Source organism: Melanerpes formicivorus, unplaced genomic scaffold (genome assembly GCF_026170545.1).
Source record: "Melanerpes formicivorus ecotype bairdi unplaced genomic scaffold, bMelFor1.0.p_v2 SCAF_8, whole genome shotgun sequence".
Taxonomy (NCBI): domain Eukaryota; kingdom Metazoa; phylum Chordata; class Aves; order Piciformes; family Picidae; genus Melanerpes; species Melanerpes formicivorus.
In genome coordinates, this window is record NW_027142360.1 from 3,520,764 (window position 1) to 3,538,299 (window position 17,536).

Below are 17,536 nucleotides of genomic sequence, written 5' to 3' on the forward strand. Positions count from 1 at the left end.
CGATGTAGCTATAAAAATGCTTCTTATTGTCTCACAGCAGTGCTCAGCTGGAGTTCTCATTGGGCTTTTGCCTCTCTGATTTTTCTCCTGCATTTCCTCATCTTTTTGATTCTCTGAAGCATTCAGTGGGCCTCAGAACAAACAATGACAGACTGAAATAAATCCTGGGAAGCTTGCTCACAGAGGGAGTGTTCAAATGTAGTCTTAAATTGAAAATAAAACAAGAAACCTTTTCCCCTCTCTTTACATTTGGCTTCCAGAGATACTTTTCCTTCTCTAGACTTGCCTGATCATCTAGCCAAGGGTGTGGGCACTTTTAAAGCAGCTTCTTAAACATTGCTTGGCAAGTTACTGCCCATGGCTCCAGCAATTATCACTGGGGGAGGTGTGTGTGCTTTCAGTTTGCCATCTTGTGATTCACAGCATTTTAGCCTAAACCACCATGAAATCTGATTATCAGGGTGGCTTAAGCCAGCCCACTGTACTTGTCAGTTGGTGAAACTGGAAAATTAGCAGGTCCTGGTGACCTGGCAGCAAGGGAGAGGGCAGCTGCATGGAGCTCCTCACTGGCCTGCCACATCTTCATGTGCTATCAGCACACAGCTCTGGGTAGATGGATCAGCCCTCAGGAGCAGGGTGCCCAGGGGGGTTGTGGAGTCTCCCACTCTGGAGATAGTTCAGACCTGCCTGGATGTGTTCCTGTGTGATCTGCTCTAGGTGCTCCTGCTCTGGCAGGAGGGTTGCACTTGGATGACCTCTTGAGATCCCTTCCACCCCTTAACATTCTATGACTCTGTGATTCATTGCTGGAATGCTGGTGCAGGCCCCTGGCTTGTGGATTTTGATCCCCACCAGCTTGTGACTCTTCCCAGCAAGAGTGATTGGCCATTGGGATGTGCTGCCCAGGGAGGTGGTGGAGTTACCATCCCTGCAGGTGTTCTGAAAGGCTTGGATGTGGCACTAGGAGCCACGGTTTAGTTGTCAGGAGGTGTTGGGTGATAGGTGCTAGGTTGGACTTGATGATCTCTGAGGTCTTTTCCAGCCTGCTTGATTCTGTGACTCTGTGCAGAAGAGGCCTTTCTCATTATCTGTGCTTACCTGTAACATTTGTTCCCACAAAAGTTACACACAAGCAAACCAGGATGGAAGTTTGGAAGAGCACCCCAGCCTCTGTTGGGATTGTTTTCCTGCTAGCTTGATGCTTGAGGAATGCTGAGCAGTTCCTGTAATAATGCTGTCTTGGGCAGAGGGGATACAATTGTCTTGGTTTCATTTCCTTGGAACTTCCTTTGTCATCTGAATCAGAATTGTATTTTGTAACAGAGGAGACCTAGAGATCTTTTCTCCTACCTCAACTCAGCTTAATTTTCACTGTGAAGAAGAGGCTGCTAGAAAAGGCTTTTTTAAAAGGAGCTATGAATAGCTGCAGCATTAGGGCTAATTAGCAGGCATATGGCAGCACCAGGAGGCTGTGCTGGCCTCAGGTTTGTGAAAGTCTGAAGGGTGTGTATTTAAATCCTCTCCATCAGCAGCTCTGAACCCTTATGACTAAATAAGAAGAACTATCTGAGCTACCCAGATAGGATAATAAAGCACTCCCTAGTATGTATCATAGTATCAGTCAGGGTTGGAAGGGACCACAAGGATCATCTAGTTCCAACCCCCCTGCCATGGGCAGGGACACCCCACACTACATCAGGCTGCCCAGAGCCTCATCCAGCCTGGGCTTAAACACCTCCAGGGACAGGGCCCCAACCACCTCCCTGGACAGCCCATTCCAGGGCTTCACCACTCTCATGGGGAAGAACTTCCTCCTCACCTCCAGCATGAATCTCCCCACCTCCAGCTTCATTCCATTCCCCCTAGTCCTATCACTCCCTGAGATCCTGAGCAGTCCCTCCCCAGCCTTCCTGTAGCCCCCTTCAGATACTGGAAGGCCACATTGAGGTCACCTTGGAGCCTTCTCTTCTCCAGACTGAACAGCCCCAACTCCTTCAGTCTGTCCTCACAGGAGAGGTGCTCCAGCCCTCTGCTCATCCTCCTGGCTCTTCTCTGGACACCTTCCAGCACCTCCAGATCCCTCCTGTAATAGGGGCTCCAGAACTGGAGGCAGTACTCCAGGTGGGGTCTCACCAGGACTGAACAGAGGGGGAGAATCACCTCCCTTGACCTGCTGGCCACACTTCTCCTGATGCAGCCCAGGATCTGATTGGCTTTCTGGGCTGCAAGTGCACACTGCTGGCTCCTGTTGAGCTTTTTGTCCACCAGCACCCCCAAGTCTCTCTCCTCAGGGCTGCTTTCCAGCCAGTCCCTGCCCAGCCTGGATTTGTGCCTGGGATTGCCTCAACCCAGCTGCAGGACCCTGCCCTTGCTCTTATTGAACTTCATGAGGTTGGCTTGTGCCCACCTCTCCAGCCTGTCCAGGTCCCTCTGGATGGATCCCTTCCCTCCAGCCTGTCTGCTGCACCACACAGCTTGGTGTCGTCAGCAAACTTGCTGAGGGTGCACTCAATGCCACTGTCCATGGCACCCACAAAGATGTTGAACAAGCCTGATCCCAGGACTGATCCCTGAGGGACTCTGCTTGTCCCTGGCCTCCCCTGGGCCATGGAGCCATGGACAGCCACTCTTTGGGTGCAGCCATCAAGCCAGTTCTGTACCCATCTCGTGGTCGCCCCTCACACCCATGTGTCACCGGTGTGGAGACCAGGCTGTGGTGCAGGACAGTGTCGACAGCAACACCAAGCCAGTTCTGTGTCCTGTGGAACTGCAGTGCTATGATGGACAGACAGGCTTACACCATGCACCTGCAGGCTTCTGAGAGTAAAGTTTGGATTGTTAAGTGATTCCCCAGAAACTTTCTTTTGCCAGCAATTTCCTGGCATGCTGTGCCTGGTGTTCTGTTTGCTTTCTCTTGAGTCAGAACACCAAGAGCTGCTGGCATTCTTTCCCAGCCATGCTGGTGGAGGGAACTGCAGTTGCTGTGAATTGCCTGGGCTGGGTTTTTATTTTGGTCTAGTGAAATCTCATCACCATTCACATGGAAGTACTGTGAAGGTAATTTCTCTACCTGAGAGAGTCCAACAAAGGGCTAAAAGGATGTTGAAGGGCCTGCAGCACTGCCTGATGAGGAGAGGCTGAGGGCCCTGGGGCTGGTTAGTCTGGAGAGGAGAAGACTTAGAGGAGATCTGATCAATGCCTATCAATAGCTGAGGGCTGGGGGTCAGGAAGGAAGGACAGGGACAGCCTCTGCTCTGCTCTCCTCACCCTGTGATAGGACAAGGGGCAATGGATATAAAGTCCAGCACAGGAGGTTCCACCTCAAGATGAGGAAGAACTTCTTTACACTAAGGGTCCCAGAGCCCTGGAGCAGGCTGCCCAGAGAGGTTGTGGAGTCTTCTTCTCTGGAGCCTTCCCATCCCTGTCTGGATGTGTTCCTGTGTGACCTGTGCTGGATTCTCTGCTCCTGCTCTGGCAGGGGGTTGCATTGGATGACCTTTGGAGGTCCCTTCCAACCCCTAACACAGTGAGCCTGTGATTTTAGTGACACTGCCATGCAATCCTGTTCTCTTCCTACTGGTGTGAGAGGTGTAAGTGTCAATAGCTTCGTCAGGAAAGGAAAACCAGGCAGTGTTTGTTGGTCTGCACAGGACTCTAATGAGTCTGAATTTGGTCCCTTGCACTGGAGGCCTGCAGAGGCTTGCCAAATTTGGGAGGAATGGGTAGATTAGACACTTCAGTTGGCAGGGGCAGGTGGTGACAGTCATGTTCAGTAAGCCATTTGAGTTCCCTTCACTTCCTAAGCAGCCTTTTTTTTGCCTTTGTTTCTCTTGCCTTGCTTTTGAGGTCTCAGTGTTCATGCTGTAGCAGTTATGTGAGTGTGCCCAGAGCCTCTGCAGGATGCCTAGTCCTGACAGCATGCTTTTGTTCCTTTGATCCAAAAAGACTGAGGTGTCTTCTGATACTTAGAGAATCAAGCAGGCTGGAAAAGACCTCAGAGATCATCAAGTCCAACCTATCACCCAACACCTCCTGACAACTCAACCATGGCCCCATGTGCCTCATCCAAGCCTTTTGTGAACACCTCTAGGGACAGGGACTCCACCACCTCCCAATGGCCCATTCCTCTTTCTGGGAAGAAAGAGTATCCTCAGTCACTTGCCTCACCTTGACCTGCTCCTCATGTCTGTGCACCCTAAGCTTGCATCTTTTCTGCCTCTGAGTTGAAATTAATTGCAGGAAACTCAACCCCCCCCAAGGCTTTTCACATTCAAGCACCATCTCCTTCCTAGTTGAGTAACTGCAGTGGTAACTGTCATCCCAGAGGAGCAGGCTGGTGACCTGTCTGCCATAGGATTGGGCTCTGTCAGCTGTTAATCACAGATTGTCAGGGTAGGAAGGGTCACCAAGGATCTTCCAGCTCCAACCCCCCTGCCATGCCCAGGGACACCTCACACTACAGCAGGTTGCTCACAGCCACATCCAGCCTGGCTGCAAACACCTCCAGGGATGAGGCTTCCACCACCTCCCTGGGCAACCTGTGCCAGTCTCTCACCACCCTCATGGGGAACAACTTCTTCCTGACAGCCAATCTGAATCTCCCCATTTCTTGTTTTGCTCCATCCCCCCCAGTCCTATCACTCCCTGGCACCCTTAAAAGTCCCTCCCCAGCTTTCCAGGGGGTCCTTGTGCTCATTATCAGTTGTAAATGCTGTACCTCCTGGCTATTTTGTACATATTCCTTGCAGTCCATGGTAGGTTGTAGTGTTGCTTGTGAATACAGCTTGCATCTGCTGCTCTGGCAAGTTTCATGTTGGTGGGGAGGGGAACTTTCAGCCCACCATGGTGGTGTGTGCCTGCTTTGTGTCTGCACAAAGCCGAAGTGGATGTTCCCTGAGATCTTTGGCCCTTTCGATTCAGCCCTTTTCAATGGACCACATGGACATTCTTCTCCTTTACCTAGGCAGTGTTGATAATGCTTTTTGTACTCACAGGGCTGCTCTGTTGTTGTTGTTTTTGAAGGTCTTGGTGCCCCTGGTTCTGCTGCAGCAGTTTCTGATGGAGTTGACCCGGCGGGGCCAGGAGCCACTGAGCGCCCTGATCAACTTCGGGCTGACTTATCTAGAGGACTACTCTGCAGACTACATCATCCAGCAAGGAGGATGGGTAAGAAGACAGTGTTTAATGTTCATTCTTTGTTCTGTCCTGGTTTGAGGCCAGGCAGATCCTCTCTTGCCCCTGAGCTGGACAAAAGAATGACACTCACCACAAAAATGGATTGCAGAAGTGAGGGAAAGGTTAAGTGGAGAAGCAGCCAGTGTTGTACAGAAGCTACAAGCACAGTGACAAGAGAATCCCAAAGCATACAGAGTCACTTCCAGCACACCCAAAAGCCACCCAGCCTTTCCCTTCTCCCCACCTGAGGGTACACCCAAAACCCCCAGAGCTCTTTCTTCCCCATGCTGCACTGCTAGGCTGGTCTCAGGCTGGCCAGGTCTGAGACTGCCCCTCCCCCCTTCTCACAGTGTCACAGTCTCACAGAATCACCAAGGTTGGAAGAGACCTCAAAGATCATCAAGTCCAACCTGTCACCACAGACCCCATGATTAGACCATGGCACCAAGTGCCACATCCAGTCCCCTCTTGAACACCTCCAGGGATGGGGACTCCACCACCTCCCTGGGCAGCACATCCCAATGGCTAACAACTCTCTTGGTGAAGAACTTTCTCCTCACCTCCAGCCTAAACCTCCTCTGGCACAGCTGGAGACTGTGTCCTCTTGTTCTGGTGCTGGTTGCTCAAGAGAGGAGACCAACCCCCACCTGGCTACAACCTCCCTTCAGGGAGTTGTAGAGAGCAATGAGGTCTCCCCTGAGCCTCCTCTTCTCCAGGCTAAGCAACCCCAGCTCCCTCAGCCTCTCCTCACAGGGCTGTGCTCAAGGCCTCTCCCCAGCCTTGTTGCCCTTCTCTGGACACCTTCAAGTCTCTCAATGTCCTTTTTTAACTGAGGGGCCCAGAACTGGACACAGGACTCAAGGTGTGGCCTAAGCAGTGCTGAGCACAGGGCACAATGATTTCCCTGCTCCTGCTGGCCACACTGTTCCTGATGCAGGCCAGGATGCCATTGGCCCTCTTGGCCACCTGGGCACACTGCTGGCTCATGTTTAGGCAGCTGTCAATCAGCACCCCCAGGTCCCTCTCTGTTTGGCAGCTCTCAGCCACTCTGCCCCCAGCCTGTAGCTCTGCATGGGGTTGTTCTCCTGGCATTAGGCCTAGCCAGGCCTAAGAGGCCTTGAGATACTCCCCCACTGTTACCCATAGCAAGCATCTCCCACAGGAGCAGAGAGGGAAGAAAGAGGAAGAGAAGGACTTTGCAGATGGATTTATAGGGCACAGGATATTATGGGTATGAAATACACCTACTGGGCTGGACACCTGGGACACTGGAGGTGTATGTGACAGGAACAGGAGGCACCCAGCCTAAACTGTCACATGTTCAAAGCTTATTTTGAAGCTTTGAATGAGTGAAAGCTAAGAGGTGTTGCTAGAAGTAAGCAGATGAGAGAAGGGAAAAGATGAGGGGGAAAAAAAAAAGAATCAGGAGAAGAAGCTGCAACTCAGAGAGGGACCTGGGGGGGTTGGTTGAGAGTCAATTAAACATGAGCCAGCAGTGTGCCCAGGTGGCCAAGAAAGCAAATGGCATCCAGGCTTGGATTAGAAACACTGTGGCCAGCAGGGACAGGGAGGTGAGGCCACACCTGGAGTGCTGTGTTCAGTTCTGGGCCCCTCATGACAGGAAGGGCTTTGAGGGCTGCAGTGTGCCCAGAGAAGGGCAACAAGGCTGGAGATGGAGCATGTGGTCTATAAGGAGCATCTGAGAGAACTGGGGGTGTTCAGTCTGGAGAAGAGAGGGATCTCAGACACTGGAATGGTCTGCCCAGGGCAGTGCTGGAGCCACCATCCCTGGAGGTGTTTAAGCAGTGTGTGGAGCTGGTGCTTAGGGACATGGTTTAGGATAGACCCTAAACTAGGTTGAAGGTTGGACTGGATGAGCTTTGAGGTCACATCCAACCAGATTTTCTATGATTCTGAGATCAGGATCATGTAGTTGGAAAGGGATCCTGGGCAGCCATCTATTGCTCCTCTCTGCCCCAAGGCAGAGCTGCCTTTTGCCCATTCACTTCTGATGCTGACAGTAAAGAGCTGTGTGATTGGACTCCATAATTGCCCCAGGCAGTCTCTTCCAGTTCTTTTCCTGTCTGCTTTGTTGGATTGCCCTCGGAATTGAAGAGGTCCTCAGATGTCAAATAACAGCTAGCTTTCATTCTCTGTGTGTTAGGATGCTGATTGGTGGCTGCAGGATGAACTCCCAGGTTTCTGTTCTTTCCTGTTAACATACATACAGAATTGCACTGAGAAGTGAACACCTACAACAAGGAGGCTGTGCCTGAGGGGCTCATCTCTTTGTGTTGTCTTGTCTTGTTCAACACCTTTGTGGGTGCCATGGACAGTGGCACTGAGTGCACCCTCAGCAAGTTTGCTGATGACACCAAGCTGTGTGGTGCAGCAGACAGGCTGGAGGGAAGGGAGGCCATCCAGAGGGACCTGGACAGGCTGGAGAGGTGGGCACAAGCCAACCTCATGAGGTTCAACAAGACCAAGGGCAGGGTCCTGCAGCTGGGCCGAGGCAATCCCAGGCACAAATGCAGGCTGGGCAGGGACTGGCTGGAAAGCAGCCCTGAGGAGAGAGACTTGGGGGTACTGGGGGACAAAAAGCTCAACAGGAGCCAGCAGTGTGCACTTGCACCCCACAAAGCCAATCAGATCCTGGGCTGCATCAGGAGAAGTGTGGCCAGCAGGTCAAGGGAGGTGATCCTCCCCCTCTGCTCAGCTCTGGGGAGACCCCACCTGGAGTACTGCCTCCAGTTCTGGAGCCCCTATTACAAGAGGGATGTGGAGGTGCTGGAAGGTGTCCAGAGAAGGGCCAGGAGGATGATCAGAGGGCTGGAGCACCTCTCCTGTGGTCTAGTCATGGGGTCTGTGTTGATAGGTTGGACTCGATGATCCTCGAGGTCCTTTCCAACCTAAGTGATACTGTGATACTGTGACAGACTGAAGGAGTTGGGGCTGTTCAGTCTGGAGAAGAGAAGGCTCTGAGGTGACCTAATTGTGGCCTTCCAGTATCTGAAGGGGGCTACAAGAAGGCTGGGGAGGGACTTTTGAGGGTGTCAGGGAGTGATAGGGCTGGGGGGGATGGAGCAAAACTAGAAATGGGTAGATTCAGATTGGATGTGAGGAAGAAGTTGTTCCCCATGAGGGTGGTGAGAGCCTGGCACAGGTTGCCCAGGGTGGAAGCCTCCTGCCTGGAGGTGTTTGCAGCCAGGCTGGATGTGGCTGTGAGCAACCTGCTGTAGTGTGAGGTGTCCCTGGGCATGGCAGGGGGGTTGGAACTGGCTGAGCCTTGAGGTCCCTTCCAAGCCTGACTGTTCTGTGCTCTGGTGACTGCTGGAAATGGTATAGGATGTTTTTCCCTCTTCATTTCCAGAGAGTATTTTTTAGCAGGTAAGTAGCTGGGGCCCACTTCCTACAGAAATGTCAGTAGGCCTAAACACCTAATGCACCTGGGATTTTATAGCCTGACAGGAACATGGGTGGAAGGAGCAATCAAGGTGTCTCTGTGCTGCATTTCCTGGTGCAAACCTTCAGTCCCTGGGAGCCAATGTTCCTGAGTCACAGTGTGCTGAGAAAGTTTCATTTGAAAATCCCCCCCAGAGGCAGCTCACAGCTGATGAGCTGGGCCTTGAAGGCTGAGCTTTAGATTGCTGTGCCTGGGAAGGATGCCAGAGTTGAATGGAATTAATGTGGGATTAGGGAAATGGCTCCAGCAGGTTGATTTAGCCTCAAAGAAAAGCTGTTCAGGAGAGCCCAGTGATTGCAAAGTGCTAGCAAGGAAAACAGTCTCACTCAGACAGCATGTCAGGACTTCTTCCTGTCAGCTTTTGTTTGAGGAGTAGTTTGTTCCAGTACTTCTGTCCATCTTCACCTTTCTATGTCCTTTCCCTTCCTGGCACTTGTGCAGAATAGCTTTCAAGGCCTTCAGGAGGGATCCTTTGTCTTTAAATGGACAGAACAGAGACATCAGCTGCGTGCAGCCAAGGGACCTCAGCTCACTGGATAAGTGCACTGAGTGCACTCACATCTCAAAGCATTTTCATCACAGAAATGGTCCTCACTTGCAGCTGGAGGATGGATGGATGGATGGATGGTGGTGCTGGTTTGCTTTTTCCTGTATGTACCCTCAGGAAAGGCTGTGCTCCCTTCTCCAGCCCCTTCTCAAGGCCTGCTGCAAACACACTTCATACAAGGCAGAGCCTCTCCAAACAAGCAGCTTTCCAGCCTGGCCCCCAGGGGAGGGGGCTGTGCTTTGTTTGTGGGACTGTGCATGTATGCAGGGAGCTGGGTGGCTGTTGTTTAGTGGGCTACAGCTTGTCTGCAGACATCCAGTCAGGCATGAAATCAGCCTGACATAAGCGGCACAGCAGACCAGCCAGAGCTATTTTTGAAACAGCAGAAGAGGGGAGGAAAGAGACAAGGTGATGAAAGTCCTTTCCAGCTGGATTCATGTAGCTGCACTAACCCTTTGTGAGCTGCTGTGGGGAGGGGCTTGGGAACCCCCTGGGCTTGTGGCTTTGTGCAGAAGAAGGGGACACATGATGTGATCAGTGTGTTGGGTTTCTCCTGCAAGGGAAGTGTTCATTGTGGCTGGTAGCATGTGTCCTGGATTGTTCTGAGTCTGTGGGATGGTGTTCTGGGGATGGAGTTGGGGGAGCAGGGTAAGGCTGGGAGAGTTTGTGTTGCTGGGAAGGGCTAGGGACAAGGCAGCTGGCAGGCAGGCTGTTAGCCATCACCCAAGTGGTTTGCAAGCATCTGCCCCAGGGGCTTTGTCTGCCGGAGCAAGTTGTCAGTAATGCTTTGCTAGAGCCACAAGGGCAGTGTGGAAACCTGGCAGGCCCCTCTGAATGATGGTGCTCTGACAGGAGGAGGTTTGGTTTGGCTGTTGTGCTGTTCTAGAGCAGTCTGAGGATAGGTCTTTCCTACAGCTCTTAAGAGCTGAAATCATAGTATCAGTCAGGGTTGGAAGGGACCACAAGGATCATCTAGTTCCAACCCCCCTGCCATGGGCAGGGACACCCCACACTACATCAGGCTGCCCAGAGCCTCATCCAGCCTGGCCTTAAACACCTCCAGGGACAGGGCCTCGACCACCTCCCTGGACAACCCATTCCAGGGTCTCACCACTCTCATGGTGAAGAACCTCCTCCTCTGGTGTCTTAGCAGACACCAGAGAGGCCTGTCTGGTCCTTCGTGGATCAAGGGCAGAGGAGAGCTGCATAGGAGTCAGCTTCTCAGGGCCAGACCTGAACATGTCTTTAGTGTCTCTGGTGCTGTCTTTTCCCTTGGCACCACAGAATTTGGGATCTTCCTCAGTTCTTGGATTGAGCTTTGCCAGGAAGGAGGCAGCCAGTTGGAGGTAAGGGGCCAGCTGAACCCTTCCAGTGCCCCACTGCAGATGTGTGGCTCTGCATACTAAGCCCAAGCGTTAGTGTGGTCTCTCTCACGGAGCAGAAAGCGTGTTTGGCATTCCAGGCTCTCTCAACAGACACATGGGGCCCTGTTTCTGCCTTCTGCCTTTGGACTTTGTTAGAGACCTTTGCAGAGCTGTGTCATCCAGGGAGACCACTTGCTGTGTCATGCTGTGCAGCCACAGTGCAGCTGGAAGAGCTCCCAAGGTTCTGCATGCGTGAAAGACTCCGAGCTGTCTTGTCAGCTCAGGAGGCTTGGAAAGCATCTCTCTGAGGGGGGTGGGAAAAAATCAGCTGAGCAGAAACAAATTTGCTAGCTCAGGAGAATAAAAGTTGATAAAGTGAATAGCTGTGCAATAGATTTCAAGAAATCAGCATGGAGGAATGGGGAGCTTGGGAGAGTAGAGGCAGAGCCTCTGAGATGAGAAGTCATTGTTTGATTTTTTCATCCCAGTCCTGCACAGACCTGGTGATGAGAGGAAATGGTGAAGCAATGAGTGTTCCACTCCCATTTGCCTTCAGGCACTAAAACCATGGTTTGGCTAAATTCCCACAGCAGGGTGGGGTAGGGTGGGTGGTTGGTGAGGGAATGGCCAACATGTTTTCATGTTCAAGGGCATACAGCATTTTGATGCTGTGGTTCTGGCTGTTGTGTAGCCTGTTCCACTCCCCCTTGGTCTGTTGTACTGCTTTAGGGTGAAAGTCTTCCAAGCAGGACATGGCTCCATGTCCCAGTGGAGGCCAGTGACAAGTGGAGTCCCTCAGGGATCAGTCCTGGCACCTGTCTTATTCAACATCTTTGTGGGGGACATGGACAGTGGCATTGAGTGCACCCTCAGCAAGTTTGCTGATGACACCAAGCTGTGTGGTGCAGCAGACAGGCTGGAGGGAAGGGAGGCCATCCAGAGGGACCTGGACAGGCTGGAGAGGTGGGCACAGGCCAACCTCATGAAGTTCAATAAGAGCAAGTGCAGGGTCCTGCATCTGGGTCGAGGCAATCCCAGGCACAAATCCAGGCTGGGCATTGACTGGCTGGAGGGTAGCCCTGAGGAGAGAGACTTGGGGGTGCTGGTGGACAAAAAGCTCAACATGAGCTCTCAGTGTGCACTTGCAGCCCGCAAAGACAATCAGATCCTGGGCTGCATCAGGAGAAGTGTGGCCAGCAGGGCAAGGGAGGTGATCCTCCCCCTCTGCTCAGCTCTGGGGAGACCCCACCTGGAGTACTGTGTCCAGTTCTGGAGCCCCTATTACAAGAGGGATGTGGAGGTGCTGGAATGTGTCCAGAGAAGGGCCACGAGGATGAGCAGAGGGCTGGAGCACCTCTCCTATGAGGACAGACTGAAGGAGTTGGGGCTGTTCAGTCTGGAGAAGAGAAGGCTCCGAGGAGACCTAATTGTGGCCTTCCAGTATCTGAAGGGGGCTACAGGAAGGCTGGGGAAGGACTTCTCAGGATATCAGGTAGTGATAGGACTAGGGGGAATGGAATGAAGCTGGAGGTGGGGAGATTCAGGCTAGATGTGAGGAGGAGGTTCTTCCCCATGAGAGTGGTGAAACCCTGGAATGGGTTGTCCAGGGAGGTGGTCGAGGCCCCGTCCCTGGGGGTGTTTAAGAGCAGGCTGGATGAGGCTCTGTCCAGCCTGATCTAGTGTGGGGTGTCCCTGCCCATGGCAGGGGGGTTGGAACTAGATGATCCTTGTGGTCCCTTCCAACCCTGAATGAAACTATGAAACTATGAAACTATAGGACTGTCTGCAGTGCACTGCATGGTGTGTTTGGGTGCAGCTGGCAGAATAAAGGTGTAGATGAGATGAAATGACTGCTCCAGCTAGTTGTCCATCTGAGATCTGCAGGTAGATAAGGTGCAAGCTGAGTCTGGGGGACTGCAGGGAAAGCAAAGAAGCCTTGCTTTCTTGTGGATGGCCTCCCTCCTCCACCAGTTGCAGTGAGAGGTTTGGCATTCCAGGTTCTCTAAATAGATGCATGTGAGGGGACACATTTCTTCGGTCCAGCTCCCTGTTTTGAACCTAAATGGGCATACTAGGATCTCCTTGCTTTGTCATCTTGAGCTGCTGCAAAGCAATTCACATCCTGATTTAGCAGTGGCTTCATTCTCCTCCTTCCCCAGAGCAATGTTAGGGCTCAGCAGCACAGATGCTCTCCCCTCCCCTTTCCTCTTCTCTCCTCCCTTCTACTCTCTCCTCCCTCCCCTCTCTCCTCCCTGCCCCCTCCCTTCCTCTACCTTCCCTCCCTCTTTCGCTCTGCCTGCCTTTCTCCAGGGCTGAATGCTGCTGCATCAGAAGCAATTCCTGGCTCTCCTGCAGAAGTGCACAGTAAGGCCAGTTGCTTGGTAAGGATTTTTTTTCCCCCCTCTTCCTTTCCCACCCCTCCTCCCAAACAGTGCATTTTCATCTCAGGCTCTGCTTTCTGTGGTTAGGTGTCATCTGTGTTGAAATAGTCTGGGAAGGTCTAGAAGGAGGAAAGAGTAAAAGGTGACTTGGAAGCTCGCTGCTGCTTTTCCCTTAGCTGCACAGCTGTGCTACAAGCCTGCCTGGGGTGCCCTTGGTTGAAGGAGGCAAAGTGCCTGCAGCCAGTGTTTATCAGCATGCAGTTAATAACCAGGGGCTGGTCTTTGTAACCCGCAGCTGAAACTGTCTCTCCCTTCCCAGGCTCTTGTCTTGTGATGTTCAGATGCAGGGTTGAATGTAACTAGTTGTTTGCACGTGTTGAAGACAGTCCCTTGGCTTGAAAGGATTTGACAGCTTCATATCTCAGCCTGGGCAGAGCTGTTCTGTTTCCAGTGCTTGGTCAGGAGCCTCCCAGCTCTTTTGACACTTTTTTTGCTGCTGGTGATGTGAAAAAATCCAAGTGCTAGGGAGTCTGTTAACAAACCTGGAGGAGAAGAGGAGTGAAGAGGCACGAGAGGTGATCGGTGCGTGCTGCTGGAGATTAAGATCCCCTGCAGCAGCCCAGGTGTCTGCTTTGAGAATGACAGTGCAGAAATAGAGAGACATGCCCCACTGCAGGACAGAGAGGTGATTTCAGTGTGGCAGAGAGGGGAGCAATCCAGTTGAGGAGTCCCAGGAAGGCATCTGCCTTTCAAAATGATGAAGGAGAAGGACCTTCCATGGCTCAGGAGCAGCTACATCTCCTTCCTTTTTTCCCTTCCGACAACTTCAGATAATTCCATCGGGAAAAGCAGTCTCTGAGCAAAGGAATTTACTTCAGTTTTACCTGACAGGACCGAGAACTTCCAGGGTGTGGCTTTGGTGGTGGCACTGCAGGCAGCAGCTGTGGGGTTGGGGGCAGGGGAAGGAGCAGGATCACCTCTGGAAGTTGTCCTTGCCCAAGCACTCGGTGAAGGGGCTGAGAGCAGCGCCTGCAGCAGCGGTGTGCTTCGATTTACTTCACATGACCTTCCCCCCCCCCCCCTTTTCTTTCTCTTCACAATAAGTACAGTCCTGTTTGTGGTCTCTGTTTGCCTTGGCTCCACCTGGCTCGACATCATCAGAGAGATGCCTGCTGCAGGAAATGCCTGAGGGCTTTGGGTTACTTTTGTAACCGAACTGTCTCCTTCTAGATCTGTTCGCAGCTGCCTTTTATAATCCAGTTCTCTGAAGGATTAGCAGTCAAATCTGACTGCAGTCAGAGTCTGAGGAGGCAGAGGAGGGCTGCAGCGGGAGGCACAGAGCAGATGGCATTGCAGCCCCGCTGGTGCGGGTGGGAGTGAAGCTGTCCAGCCCCAGCAGCCGGCCGCGGGCGCAGCCTTTGCCTGCTCAGCCCTCGGCACAGGCAGCGCCTCAGGGGCACACGGCTGCCCCTCTGCTACAGCCAGAAATCCTCTGACAGGCACCTTCCAGCTCTGGGGACATTTGCTACTGTGGGAAGTTTGCTTTCTTCCCCAGAGGGAGTCTCCTGGGGTCCCCAGACGCGGGCCAGCTCCTCCCTCCTTGCCCTTTGTTTTTCAGGCCCTGGATTTTAAGCACAGAAGCATTTGCTCGTGGTGTTGCTGTGGCACTGGCTGTGTATGGAGAGTAAAGACTGAACCTCCTGTCCCTCTGTCATCACTTAGGGTAGAAGATAAAGTCACTGCTCTTGCCTTAGAAACTTCTTAGCTGTGCTGGGTGTTTGGAAGCTTTTATCACACTGAAACTTTCCTAGGATAGTTGTGTTCACAGAAGCATTCAGCTTGGAAAAGACCCCCAGGATCACCAAGCCCAACCCAGAACCCTGCTCTGCAAGGGTCACCCCTAAACCAGAGCCCTAAGCACCACACCCAGGCTTGGGGACTCCACCACCTCCCTGGGCAGCTCACTCCAGTGCCTGACCACTCTTGCTGGGAACAAGTTCTTAATGTCCAGTCTAACCCTGCCCTGTGGCAGCTTGAGGCCCTTCCCTCTTGTTCTATCACTAATCACCTGTGAGAAGAGGCCAGCAGCAACCTTGCCTTTCAGACAGCAATGAGGTCTCCCCTCAGCCTCCTCTTTCTCAAACTAAGCAGACCCAGCTCCTTCAGTCACTCTCCATAAGATCATTCTCCAGTTTGTTCTTCCAGCCTTTCCTCCTGCCCCTCAAGGGGATTTCTTGGGGGTTTTAGGTGGGTCAGTACTTTCAGGGCTGGGGGGAGAGTTCAGGGAACACAGGTAAAATTTTTCTCTGCATTTTGGCACTCCTCTTTGACCTGCATCCAGAACTTCTGTCTGTGCTGAGCACAGTCAAGGTTTGGGGTGGATGGGTGGCTTTGCCAGGCTGTGTGGTTTTTCAGAGGGCTTTTTAATGTCTTCAGAAATTACTTGTGTATGAGTTGCCCATCCACATTGTTCCTTGTGAGGACACAGCTACACCTTACCTGCCTGCTTAGGCTTAAGAACTGAACCAGAGGAAGTGGTTGAACCTTTAAGAGCACTTAAAGAGTACACACAGCTTCCACAGCAGTTAGGCACACTCTCTTACATGCTTCTCAGCTTACAGGGGCAGGGTTTTCAAAGCCTTCTCTAAGATACAGCAGATGCCCTGTCAGACAGCTGGAATGGGGATCTCTTTCTGCTCATTAAGTGATGCCACCTCCATCTGGGATGCAATGTGTGCTGCTACTCCTACTAGTTTTGTAGGGGGGGAAAAGAGTTCATCTTATCTTTGAGACATGCAGGATTTTGATGTGAATATCTGTGTGCACCAGAAGCAAAAACCAGGCAGAAGTTATGGATCTGGCAAATGAGGATGGTTGGGGTTTCTTAGGTGTGGTTAATGTGTGCTGTAGTTAGTGATCAGCTTGTTTCTGCCCTGTGGCAGCTTGAGGCCCTTCCCTCTTGTTCTATCACTAATCACCTGTGAGAAGAGGCCAGCAGCAACCTTTCCTTTCCTTTCAACAACAGACCTCTCAGAGTGCTGTGAAAAGTAGTATAGGCATCAGGAGAGTCAGTCTCCAAGTCCTCATGTTCATTTGTCCTTGTGATTGCTGTCTTTAAATCACAGCTGAAGCTTGGCAGTGGCAGTTTCCTGCTATGTGTTAAAGGTTGGTAGTGTTCTGATTCCACTGCTGAGAGTGACTGTTCAGATGGCTGACACTGGCAGCCTGCAGCTGAATCCCAGCTGAAAGGTTCTGCTTCTTGGAAGGCCTTTCAGATAGTTCTTTCATTATTTCATCAGCTGACATTTACCTGGTGTAGCTCCCCCTGTGTCCTAACAGCTGCAGCCTGTCCTGGAGGTAGCCTGGCACATGTGTTACAAGTGCTTTCTGTCACCTGTAGAAGTCAAACTGCACAGACTGAGGCCAGAGATCGACTGCTGGAGCTCCTTTCTTGTATCTGCAAACACCACCTCAACAGCATTAAACTCGGACTGCCTCACAGGCCCTTGTGTTCTAGCTGAGAAGGGAACTATCCAGTCCCCCTCATCATAACTTGAGCCAGCTCTTCCCTCAAGTGGCAGTGGTTGGGATCATGAGTGATAGGGTGCTGCAGTGAAGGACTTTTGTTTCCCTGGATGTACATCATAGAATCAATAAGGTTGGAAAAGAGCTCAGAGATCATCAAGTCCAAGCTGTCACCCAAGACCTCCTGACAACTAATCCATGGCTCCAAGTGCCACAGCCAATCCCCTCTTGAACACCTCCAGGGATGGGGACTCCACCACCTCCCTGGGCAGCACATTCCAATGCCTAACAACTCTCTCTGGGAAGAACTTTCTCCTCACCTCCAGCCTAAACCTCCCCTGGCGCAGCTTGAGACTGTGTCCTCTTGTTCTGGTGCTGGTTGCTAGAGAGAAGAGACCAACCCCCACCTGGCTACAACCTCTCTTCAGGTAGTTGTAGAGAGCAATGAGGTCTCCCCTGAGCCTCCTCTCCTCCAGGCTAAGCAACCCCAGATGCTGTGGCTCTGTGCTGGATGAGGAGGAGCACTCCAAGTTTGCCAGCCTTCCATCCCAAATCTGAAAAAGAGGACCTCTGTTTTTCCTGGTCTGGAGCAGCAGACTCTCTGCTTCCAATTGCAAAGCAAAGCAGCACTTCTCCCCATTGCCTGCTCACAGTTAGATCACCAGGGTAGGGCTTATGTAAGCCTCCAGGTTATTAAAAATCCTTCCACATGTTCCAGCCTGTCCTGAATTAATCTCTCTGTGGGAGCTTTGCTTCTGGGTCACATCTGTGGATGAATCAGGAGGAGTTGTCCCAATTGCCATTCAGTTCTTAGGGCAGCTGCTTTAAAAGGAAACACAAACACACAAAACCCAAAACCAAACCCAAGCAAAACAAAAAACCCCAAACAAAGTGCAACCCTCCACCAAATCAGCACTAAATCCTAGCTCTGTGCATCTGACTCTCTGTGGTAACTCTCAATTCAGCCCAAGGGGTGTGAATCACGTATCCTAAGTGTTGCTGTGACTGTCTGGTTTTGCAGGTAAAACTTCCCAAGCTTTGCAAGGAGAATCAGTGGAGAGCTACTCAGTGTAGCTCTCCT

At 52.0% G+C, this 17,536-nt stretch overlaps 1 protein-coding gene across 3 annotated transcripts in view; it reads left to right on the forward strand.

The window, feature by feature from the left end:
• The window catches only part of BCL2L13 (BCL2 like 13), a 61,185-nt gene that overhangs the window by 31,212 nt on the left and 12,437 nt on the right, over nucleotides 1-17,536 (forward strand). For all 3 annotated transcript variants that reach the window (XM_068141841.1, XM_068141840.1, XM_068141842.1), the window contains one exon: nucleotides 5,023-5,166. In XM_068141841.1, the coding sequence (XP_067997942.1) occupies nucleotides 5,023-5,166 (144 nt within the window). The remainder of the gene's footprint in view (nucleotides 1-5,022; nucleotides 5,167-17,536) is intronic.